Here is an 11,844-nt window from a genome sequence, read left to right as displayed (position 1 = left end):
CTTCACGGCCAACGCACCAAATGAAAGGCCCCGAAGAAGGGGATCCCCAGCCTTGGGAAAAGGCGACGACCCCAGAAATTCACGAGAGACATTCTCGATGCAAACACACGAGGTTTATTGGGGAATCTAGTGCAGCTCTAGGACCGAACCTCATAACCCACGCAAGGTCAGAAGAGTTCGACCATGAGCTGAGGTGGTCGGGGGGGTTTTAAAGGAAAAAAAAACACAAAGAAATGGGGAGGTTTGACAATGCATTAGACATCCTGTCAATGATTCAAAACCCCCATAAACCCAAGAAGAATGGAGTAGCCAGCTAACCTCTGGGGGGGGGGGTGTTAACAGGTTATATAGAGCCAACATTTACACTTTTAGGATATTGTATGGCTAAACATTTAACAGAGCACTAAATGCGTCAGGGTTGCTGTACTTTTAGCAGAGCACTAAATGTGTCAGGGATGCTATACATTTAACAGAACACTAAATGCGTCAGGGATGCAATACATTTAACAGAGCACTAAATGTGTCAGGCACTTGGTGGGGCTAGGGCAAACAGGCAACGTTCTTGGGCCATTATGTTGTTGAAGATTTAGCAAATGCTCTCAGCTGTGTAAAGACGCTGGCAGGCTAGGTCCGGGATCAGGGATTGCTATTTTCTAGGGTAATCTCGAAGTCAAAGCTGGGGGCAGTAGGGCAAAAGACCAAGTTTGTAGTTATTAGTCTAGCTGCTAGAAGTCTAAAAATATCGAGTTGGGGCTCATGTTTTGAGTTAGGGTTTCATACATAGCATCATACAAAGAAGGTTGCAATGGCTCTCCCAGGATCACCCCGCTAATCAGGGTCTGTCACTCTGCTCTGAGTGACCACACAAGTCATTACTCTGACAGTCTCCCAGATGATCTGAAGACCTCACAGGACTCCCATTCAGCACAGAGACATGGGGCACAGAACAGAGCTGCAGGCATTTATTAAAATCAGCTGAAGAGACTGAAGGATGAGGGCAAAGGTGTCAGGAGTCCAACTTCAGGAAAAAGGACAGGACAGCGAGATGGCACTCTGATCAGACATGGTGCAAAGATGGGTTGCCCAAGCCCATTACACTGTAAGGGCCTTAAAGTTGGTGAGTTAATCTACAATATTATAGACAATACCACTGCCATGATATTTCAGGCATTCTGGGCTGCGGAGCATGGATTCCTGGAAAACAAAGAGACAGACAGGAACAGAGGTGGCTACAGTCAGGGTGCAGGAACACAGCAGGGCTCCCCAACCACCCAGGATGAGATCACCCTTCAGCCACAAGAAAGAAAGTCTTCTGCAGTGATTCAGGTCTCCAGCAACAGAGTCTGCCTCAAGGGAACTGGAGCCCACCCACAGCCTTCAGGAGGAAACCTGAAAGCCTCCATAGCCAGGCAGGAAAGAAGGGGAGAAGGTTCCAGTAGTCATGATGGGGCTAGGTCTAGAGAGAGACAGGATAGCTGAGTATGAGTTTGGTGATTTCTCCAATACCTGAGCACATCTCCCCGGGCACATTGGCTGTATGACCATGTTAAAAACACATCCCCCATGGGGGCTTGTTAGAAGAAATTCATTTTTGGATAGCACTAAGGTTTTGCAGGACCTGACACTCAACTAAAAGTACTTTGGGAAACAGGATGAGAGATGCCCTATTCAAAATATATGTCTCTACGATTCTGTTATACTTGAAACAAGAAGCGATAGGAGGCAGCTCAGCTATGGTAGGGAGCGGCAGGCAATCCCTGGACATGGGGGTGGCATTTAAGCCTTTGGGGGAGGTTCTGACTATACCTCAGATGATGCCAATGGAAGGCGCCTCCATCTGAGGCAGGGGAGTAGAATCAAGCAAGGTTCCAAAGAGGACCCTGGCAAGAAGACAGAAGTTTCTGGTATCTTAGCACAGACCTGTAATTACTGTACCTCTGCAGAGGCCAGAATAAAGACTCCCCTATTCCTACTATGGGTAAGAACCCCATGTTTACCTAGCATGTGGGAATGAATTGCAGGAACCTGCATCAACAGGCTGGATGTGTACCTTTCATGCTGCTTTGACCTGTGCTATGGTGATCAAGGGTTTGATTCCTCAGTTACAGGTCACCTGACATGTATTAATGATCACATTGATCATTTGTACACAGCCTTCCACCATTTACTGCATGGCGAGTAAGTGAGGTTAGGGAGGACTTTACCAGAATTTGAGGATTACGAAGAATTGTGGGAGCTCCTCCCTCTTTGTAGCAGCCCTGGAGTTTTTCAAAGGCCTCCAATTCCTCAGTAGAAACATCAAACAAAGAAAGTGTGTACGTCACCATGTTCTTACTTCCAGAGATCAATGAAAAATAGAGTTTGAAGAAAGGAAGGCATTCTTCTGCTGCAAACACAGACAGAAAAATATCATTATAAGGCCACAGGCTGGCAGAAACAGAGCCTCAAGTGTTCTTTTACACATCTACAAATGCCTTCATAACCTTTCCCATAGTCCTGCCTTCCCAAAGGCTGCAGTCTCACAGATATGGCATGGTTTCCATGAAACACACACTTCATATAAGTGGACAGGCCCACATAGCTGACCCTTCAGAAAAGTCCTCCGTTTGCCTCAGCCTCAACTTTACAACTAAGAATCATCACCAGCAAAACTCCACCTCCCCGTCCCACCCATCCCAAGTGCTGTAACCCAGGGCAGAAAGTATCAACCATCCTCTGAAGTTTTTGGCCAACCGAAGACCACTAGGTCTGTCTCAGGGCCCCACTTAGAGATCTACATGGAACTGATCGGGTGAGCGAGGGTCCCACTCTCACCTGTCAGGAAGCCCAGCTCTCCAATCACCAGCAAGGCCAGAAGAATTGTCCCCTTCATGGTGGAGAGTGCTAAATGCGGGACTCAGAGCAGATCCTCTTCCTTATAAACCATTATAGCCCTGAGCCTAGCAAACCCCATGCCCAACCCTACACCACAGGAGCTCCAAATACCTTTGGGCAAGAACCTAGCACTGATGGATCCCCTTCCAACCTGCTTACAGGAAGGGGTATGTAGGCCCATCCCACTCGGAAGAACAAACACCATGAGAAGGCCTGAAGTCATCCCTTTCTGGAGAGAAGTTGTTCATTCTTTGCCAAAGAGGGGTTAGAGCTGACCTTTGTAAGCAGCTCAGCTCGAGTGCTGAGCCAAGCGCCGCAAGGACCTGTCCTACTTGACAACTCTCCTTCCTGGTCACTTCCTCACCTCTTCTGGCTCCAAGCATGGCCTCTCCAAGTTCAGACAGGAAGGCACAGGGGTCAAGGAGGGTTTCTGTCTCTGTAGGTAGTCAGCAGTCCAAAACACTGGATGTACCTGAGGTCAAGGCTTAAGCAGAAGGATGCATGTCTGGGTTCTTGTAAGGCCCCTTGAACATCTTTAGCTTTGAACTGGATCCCTAAGGACATGGAGGCGCCTTCTTACTCTTGGTTACTCTCAGCCAGGGTAGTCCCCAGCTCTTTGGCCATGTGGGTATCCTCAGGGGCTGATGATGGTTTTGTATCACCAATTCTGCTACACTCCATGGTAGCTCAATCCTGTTATCCTGCTCACCCTGTCCTTTCTCAGCTCTGTCAGGAACCATGTCTCTAAGAGGTTTGATCAGTAGAGTCCATGTGGTTATAGCAGTGAGTGGTAGAGTGAGGGACTCATCCCTCTACATGAGCTCTCAGTTGTCCACAACCCCACGGGCTAGTGTGGACTGCCTGGCTGTAAACTACAGTGCTCCACAGGACACAGGCAGTGCTCTGTGTGTATGCTATCTCACATTCAGAACAACCTACTTACCCTAAGGAAGACATTTTCAGCACAAATGAGATGTCAGCTGGGTGTTGTAGTCCATGCTTCTGGAGAGAGGAACCCCTTCAGTCCAAGCTCACCCTGCTTGCAGTGTGTGATGGTTCATCTTGATGATCATCCTGACAGGGTTGAGAGTTGCCATGGAAACACAGCTCTGTGTGGGAGTTTTTATGCTTTGTCAATTGATGAACACAGACTGACTTTCATGTGTCAGCATGGACTATGGTCATAGAAGGGGTGGAAAGAGGAAAACAAGCTGGGCACAACCATTCGTGCCTCTCTGCTTCCTGATTGTAGATGTGGTCAACCACCTCAAGTTACTCACTGTGCCCAGCTCACCGTGATGGACTGTGTCTCTTCAAACTGTGAGCTGAAAGGTGCTTCTTTTCTGGCATTTGGTCACTAGTTCACTACAACAGTGGTGGAGTATTTTTTTTAGCATGTGCAAAGCCCTTGGTTTATTCCACAGCATCACAAATATTAAAAGGGGCAGCCAAAGAGATGAATAAGTATGAAAATTGTTTATTATGCAAGCATAAAAGCCTGGGTTCAGATTCCCAGCACCCATGAGAATGGTGGTGTGCATACGTAATCCCATGTGAGCTCCAGGTTCAATAAGAGACCTTGTCTCAAAAAATAAGGTGGAAGGCTGTTGAGGGAGTTCAGTGATTAAAGATGTCATGATTAAAGGTGAAGACTTGAGTTCAAATCCCAGAAGCCACCTGGTAGAAGAGAATTAACTCCTTCAAATTGTCATCTGACCTTCACACACACACATCTTGGCACCTCTGCCCATACACAGGAACACACACACACACACACACACACACACACACACACACACACACAAGCACACAAACACATGAACACATACCTACAAATGTCTACATCTGTAGATGTTCCTCTTAGGAGTGGACCTCCCTTGGTGTGAGTTGTATTACATGTTCTAAAGTGCTACATGATGGCCCAGTCAGTGAAGCATTTGCTGGGTGCACACACTTGAACCCTTGAGTTTCAGCCCTCAGAACCTGTTTGGCCCGCCAGGCACAAAGTGCACCCTGGTAACCTCAGTCCCAAAGAGTTCACCCAGGGCTCATTGGCCAGTCCATCTAGCCAAATCAACAAGCTCCAGGCTTAAGAAGAGGCCCTGTTTCAAAATATATAAGGTGGTCTCAGCTGTAAAGAGGACCCAGATTCAATTCCACCACACACAGGGCAGCTAACAACCATCTGTATCTCCAGTTCCAGAGGATCTAGTGCTCTCATGTGACCTCCACAGGGAAAGCAAACATGACTGCATAAGATACTCATGCAGGCACAGTCCTCTCACACATAAAATAAAACTAAATAAAATGTCAAAAAAATCACAGACTTATGCTTATATATATATTTATATGTGTATGTATATACACATATATGTATGTAAAATGTATATGCACATATATATTGGATGGAGAGCAACAGAATGCACTCACTGTCTGTCCCTGAGCACCTGTTGCATACACATATGTGTGCCATGTGTCTTAGTTAAGATTGCTGTTGCTGTGATATGACACCATGACCAAAAACAGAGTAGTGTAGGGTCACCCGACAGTAGACACATGCTTAGCCACACTGTACACTTGTCCCTATTCCCAAACCTGTACAGAATAGAAAGGCCCTCCAGTGGGTACATTCTAGAGGCCTCCACAGCCCTTGGAAAAATGGAAGGCCATAAAAACAAAGACCAGTGGGCTCAGCAGACAGTTCAAAAGTAGATGTCAGAACTTGGCACCTAATTGCCCAAACACTTACCGGATGCGAATCCTGTTTGGCTCAGCTAACCAGTAAGTCTTCTGCAAACTTCATTCTGTCACCACCTGATAGAGAAAAAGTGACAATCAAGTTCCTTTTACAACAAACTGCTTAATTCTGACTTTTCAAAGCACTTACAATCTTTACTTTTAAAATTAAATACCAGCCAAATCACACAAACACAAAGACTTATGGAATATAGGCATGGTGGGAGGAGCAGTTTGAGGCCAAGCCTGTTTTATGAGGGAAGATGGTATTGCGCATTTTAAGAAGGGTCTTGTTTATCGACCCTTCTTAAAGGGTGTGAGAAGTGAGATAGCCCTTCAGCCAGTCTAACCAGCATTTGTGAAGACCTCCTATGTATGTTAACCCTGGGAGAGAGGATGGCCTTGCTCTGCTGAGCCTTCAGACATCTAAAGAACACCAAAAGGCATCCAATAGAAGAGGAGCTAGAGAAGATGAAGTGAAGTTTAGAGACTTCACTATGGTGGAGGTGGGGAGTCTTCTTATACACAAGGGATCCATCATGTACACTGTAGGGTTATCATCTGTGTTGTGTTGCTATGACAAAAGACACAAGACAAGGTAATGTATATGAGAAAGAGGTTAATTTGATTCTTGGTCTATAATCTTGAAAGTCAAGAATAGGACAACCTCAGGTAGCCATGGCCTTTGTTTAATCACTGAATGCACAATAGAAGGGCAGCAGGTGACTGTGGAAGACAGAGAGCAGAGGCTCCACTCTGCTTCCCAAGCACCTGCCATACACTGCTCAGCCCTGCCACACTGGGGACCCAGGCTCGACACGGGTCTTTGGTGTGTGCCCTAGACATGGTGAAACCATACCTGGCCCTCCCTCAGATATTCTGGCTTTGATGCAGTCTGAAGATTTAGGTTACAAATCTCCCAGACAGGTGAAGGAAAATCATTTCAGGCAGGGAGAGAAGAGCATATGAAGGCCCTGGTTCTCACTTGGGTCACACTTATGGAAAAATAGTGTCCTTCCTCCTACAGAGACACTGCACATGACAAACATGCTAGGTAAATGGTAAATTCCAGGTTTAGGTGTACACAGTGCAATCAGGTGCCTGGCAAAGTCCAAAGAAATGAAGTAAAGATGCGGCCTTTCTCTCCCATGATCCCCAGTTGCCTGTATGAGATCCCTGTAACTTTAATTTTTTCACACTGTACTGTTAATGATGATTCTTAAACACTTTAGCATCCCTTTTAACCAAGCACCCACCAGAGGTAGTGGGGAACAAAAGGCTATGAGGGGTGTGGACCTGTTTGGAAATGGTTCTTTGGAGCAGCTTCTGTGTGTGTTGTCTGGAAATCGGCAGTTCAGTTCAGTTCACATGTTGACAGCAGTAGCTTGATCCACTCACAAACACTTCACTGATAGATCAGCAGTCCATTTTGGTATAGTTGGGATACCAAGCCTGAATGAGTAGTGGTGGCACTATTTAGCAGTGACAGCCAAGTCCCAGCTTCGACTTCAGTCAGCAGGAGGGGCCAGGGAAGAATCCCAGGAGAGGTTCTCTTGTGTGCCTCTCCTAGGGAAGAGAAGATCAGCAAAGACCCAAGACCAAATAGAGTTGCACAGTTAGCTGTACCAGTAAGTCAAGCCCAACCTCTGTCACTGCCTGTCAAGTTCTATTTATACCCCCTCCAAGCACCATGTGTCCTCCATGGGTCCTGTGTCAGATGTGAGTGTAACTCACCTGACATCACTCTGCAATGCACCACTGGAAATATTTTGGTACCTTTCTTTCTATCAAGTCCTGACAAAGGGAGCTCAACTACACAGTTAAGTCGTACCAATACATGTGTGTCATTGTCAAAGAATTTTTCATCCCATGTCCTTTCACATGCTTGCTGTGGCAGAAAATCCTTTCGCCTGTGTCTGCTTCAGCCAAATGTTCCTTCACGAGTCTACCTTTGCCTTTCACATCTGTTTACATCAGGAAAACACTCCTTCACATCTTTGCTCCAGCAAGACACCATCCAACACAATTGACTCTCCAATGATCTCTTAAGGTTCCACTTCAAATCCTCTTATTCACAAAGATAGCAATTGTGCCTGGGCAAGGGAATGCTCTCTGGGGCTAACTTCAGTCTCTTTCTTTGACCACCTCCTGTGGCAGCAGTGAGCAGAAGCTGTCTGTAAATGAAGTATATATTCTACCTAACCTCTATTAAAAACACAAAGGCTTGGAATTTTATTTGAAGAGCTGTAAGCCAAAATTGTGCAGACTCTGTAATATTTAACTTACAACCAATCCATAGGCCCCATGTTACTGACTGTTTCAGTGTTGCTCCCCATTATTCCTGCTCCATCAGACTGTCCCTGAGCTCCACTGCTCTTGGTCACATGCTCTTGAGCCATCAGGCCTCATGGCAGCCTTCCTCTCTCTCCATCCTCTTTCTCCTCCTCTCTCCTCTTCTCTTGTCTTCTGATCCCTACATATGACCCCAGCTGGGTGAAAAAAACAAAGCCCAAAATACCACTCTTTTCTCCAGCATTGGCAGAAAGACACATTTTTTAACCAGTCACAGACTAAGATGAGCAGATTTTACAAAGCAACATTTGGCGTATGTGAGAATTTGTTTACCAGATTACCCAAGAATCAGAGGGAGGGGGCATCCAGATCATGGCATTTGAATGCACAGCAGCAGGAGACCAACCCCAAGAGCTGGAGGTGGTAGAGGCAGCAGTGGTGCCCTATGGTGAGCAGTCCTCACACTAGCATGGAACCCTGAGGTCTACCTATGCTGCAGATCCTCCACAGCATGGACAGGAAGCCTAGCCTCCCTGGCACTCTGCAGTAAGATGGCTCTAGTCCCTGGTGGAGTCTTCAAAGTCTATACAGATCCCTAGACCTCTTCTGGCAAACAGGAACTAAAGAGACTGTCCTCTCGGTCCCTTTTGTCCTTTCTTAGAGTCTGCCTCTGCCCTCTCTTCATTCCAGACCTTTCCATCTTCTGCCCTGAACCCCTGTCAAATGCTTCCACTACCACAGGGCAGCAGGCTCAAGGTACTTGGCCTATTTCACAGCTAAGCCTGATGACTACTCACCCAAGCCTGAGCCTTTGCTGTCTGCTGCCTACTTCACTGCCATCTGTTCAACCCACACTCCAGATACCAAGACAAGAATCAGACTGCTCAATGGAAGACTTTCATGAGGCCAAACTGTCAGTGCCAGGGGAGCCATCTTGAGTGTGTATCCTGGCTGAGCGAGTGGGCCCAAGCAGTCTGCTTCCATCGGTGGGAAGAGCAGATGCTCCACTTCCGGCCCAGGTAGAGATGGTTGAAGTGTCATCTGGAATTCTGTGGTAGCAAAGCTCGTCTGGACACACTGGCACAGATGGACAGATGCTGAGCCCTCAGGAGCTGGAGTAACTTGCTGAGATTGGACTCTACTTTTTCCAAAGTAGCTGCGGAATATTCAAAATGGCCATCACACTGGCTTTTGGACCAGCACTCACAGTAGCTAGAGCAGCAACACATAGTCTGGCAGTGGCCAGTTAGGGCATCAGGTCGCTCCAAACTGAAATATCTTTGCTTAGTTCTGAGAGAATGAATACCAGGCACTTGCAGCATGAACTTAATGAACACACTAATGATGTTTATAAAGAAGGTCTCTCTGTATAATACTGGCTGGCCTGGAACTCTCCAAGTAGACCAGGCTGACCTCTAACTCACAGAGGTTGGCCTGTGTCTGCCTCCTAAGAGCTGGAATCAAAGGTATGAGCCACCATAGCTGGCCATTGTTAACAGATTTTGACAGTGCTTACCACCAGCCCCAAGGAAAGCTGAATCCACCACACACACAAACATACACACACACACACACACACACACACACACACACCTTTCTCAGGAGGGTTATAAGCTCAAGACTAATCCTGTCTCAAAAAAAAAAAAAAAAAAAAGAAAGAATGAATGAGAGGAAGGAAGGAACCCAAAAACACAAAACATAAACCTCAACCAGGGGTTTAAGAGGTCAAGTTTAGCCAACTGTGGCAGTGCCTGCCTTAACTTCAGCAGTCATGTGGTAGAGAGTCACAAAAACCTCTGTGAGTTCTAGGCCAACCTAGTCTACATAGTTTCAGGACAGCCTGGGCTGTGTACAGAGACCCTATCTCAACAAAACAACCAACAAAGAGAGATCAAGTTGAGATGCCTATAACAGCAGGAGAAGCTTGGGTTGAAGAGACTTGTTCAAGGGAAGCCACGAAGCAAATGGAAGACAGAGACAGGATAGAGAAAGGGCAGGGTTCACATGGACAGTGGTCTGAAGTCTGCCTTGTCTAGACATAGACTGTGAGCAAGGTTCTTATCTAAACATTGAGGTCCCCACTGTGATGGTGGGACACAGACCTTATTTCTCACGGTATGATTGAGAGGCCATTTCACTCTCTCCCTAGTCATACTTTCCTTTGACAATCACATGAATTGTGACCTTAAGATCACTAAGAACAGGACTAGGCTAAGCCAGGTTTTTGACCAGGATCTTATTGTCTTGCCAAAATACATACCTTCCCAGGACACAAACACACAGTCCCAGGAAGTTCTAAGATGTGTCCTGGGAGGAGCCTGGAGGGGCTCAGACACGGGCCCCTCCCTGCCCACTGAGCAGACCAGGGCAGGGATAAAAGAGCACCAAGCTGGGAGGGAGCACCTGCCACCATTACCATGAAGCTCACTGGTGCTCTGGTGCTCCTCTGGGCTGCCCTGCTCCTGACTTCAGGGGGAGGTGGGTATTATTGTTAGGGGACAGGGATGCAGGCTCTCCAGGCTCTCATGCCCTCTATCCCCTGGGCTATGCTGATGCCTGACTTTCAAGGGAGGGTCACCTTGTTTTTTTCTTCCAGATTGTGGCCTTTGCCCAGTAATAGAGAGAAAAGTTGAACTATTTATTCACGGGAACTCGAAGGACTATCTTCAGCATGTGAAAGCATACACTAATCACCCTGTCATACTGGAAGAGGCTGAAAGAATGAAGAATTGTGTCGATAGCAAGTTGACAGAGGAAGACAAGACACACATAACCAATGTCATCGTGAGTCTCTGTGTCTGACTAGGGGTGGGGCTTGTGCCCCTCCCAACATCTGAAGCTTCTCTGTGAATACAGAAATGTAACACACCTAATTGAGGATGGCAGGAGGATGGGGCAGGAAGGGACTCTCAGGCTGCCTGAATGGGGCCGGGCTGCTCAGACCAGACAAGCCACACTAGATCCCTGCTCAAGTGTGGCCTCCATTAGTCTTCCTGACACAACCTCCCATATCTAGCTGCACAAGCTTGGGGCCTGTCACCCTTCCCCAGCCTGGGTCTTTTATCCTGACCTATCAAGCCTACCACACCAGCTCCAAAACAGTCCTTTGTTTTTCTGTTCTCTGTTCCTCCAAGGCCACTGTGTGGATGCCAGGCCTTGGGCATTCGAGGATAGAATTAAAGTGAACCCTTATTGTCCCGAGAACTGGTAGGACAATTCACTGCCTCAGCTGCAGAACTCTGAGGGTCATCATCACCATGCGACAGGAGTCAGTTCCCTGTGGGGCACCAGCTGCCCACAGGTTCACATGGATCCTGTCAGCTCCTCCCCTTTCTGTCCCACTGGTAAATATGGTGTCCCACAAAGTGCCCTCTCCCATCTGGCTCGATTGGAGGCTCTTTATAGAGCTAGTCTCAACAGGTTGGGGACCAGGCTCCCTGGTCCTGGTGAGACACAAGAGAAATTGCAAACAGGCTGCAGGTCCTTCCAGGAGGTTTCTCGGTGCATGGTCAGTGGGACATGAGTTCTCCTTTCCCTCTGAGGCCTCATTTGGCTTTCTCTTTGCAGGAAAGAATTAAAGCCAGCCCCTCTTGTTGATGGGAACCTCTTTGCTCTCATTGAAGACTCAAGGAAGCCACTTGCCTGCTCACCTGCAGAGATGCAGCAAAACCCACCCCTTTCCCAAGGTGTCTAAAAACAGGAATCCAACAATAAAAGCCTTGCAATTCACAGGGGAGCCTGGAGTTTTAGATCCCAGGTTGGGTCTGATTGGGTTGAAGGATACTGCAGGGACAACCAGGGGACTTTAAAGTGCCACTTCTCAATTGTGGTGCTGCCAAAATGCCCTGCAGAATGCATTAGAAAATGCTGAGACCAAATTCACTGCACCAAACTGTCTGTCACTCTCATGGGACAGGGTCCACAGGGCACATACATGACCTC

General features: G+C 47.3%; 1 protein-coding gene across 1 annotated transcript; it reads left to right on the top strand.

Annotated features, from left to right (window-relative positions):
• Positions 1-10,319: 10,319 nt before the first annotated feature.
• On the top strand, positions 10,320-11,499 carry LOC127682751 (major allergen I polypeptide chain 1). The gene is made up of 3 exons (XM_052179351.1): positions 10,320-10,380; positions 10,499-10,686; positions 11,470-11,499. The coding sequence occupies exons 1-3, from the start codon at positions 10,320-10,322 to the stop codon at positions 11,497-11,499; spliced, it is 279 nt and encodes a 92-aa protein (XP_052035311.1).
• The last annotated feature ends 345 nt before the right edge of the window (positions 11,500-11,844 follow it).

This window comes from Apodemus sylvaticus, chromosome 1, assembly GCF_947179515.1.
Source record: "Apodemus sylvaticus chromosome 1, mApoSyl1.1, whole genome shotgun sequence".
Lineage (NCBI taxonomy): Eukaryota > Metazoa > Chordata > Mammalia > Rodentia > Muridae > Apodemus > Apodemus sylvaticus.
This window is presented reverse-complemented; position numbering and strand designations above follow the sequence as displayed.

Bases quoted from the DNA above. Each gene is read 5' to 3' on its own strand.
- LOC127682751 (XM_052179351.1), top strand. From the start codon at position 10,320: ATGAAGCTCACTGGTGCTCTGGTGCTCCTCTGGGCTGCCCTGCTCCTG. The intron at 10,381-10,498 runs GTGGGTATTATT...TTTTTCTTCCAG, and splicing joins GCTCCTGACTTCAGGGGGAG to ATTGTGGCCTTTGCCCAGTA. The intron at 10,687-11,469 runs GTGAGTCTCTGT...TTCTCTTTGCAG, and splicing joins CACACATAACCAATGTCATC to GAAAGAATTAAAGCCAGCCC.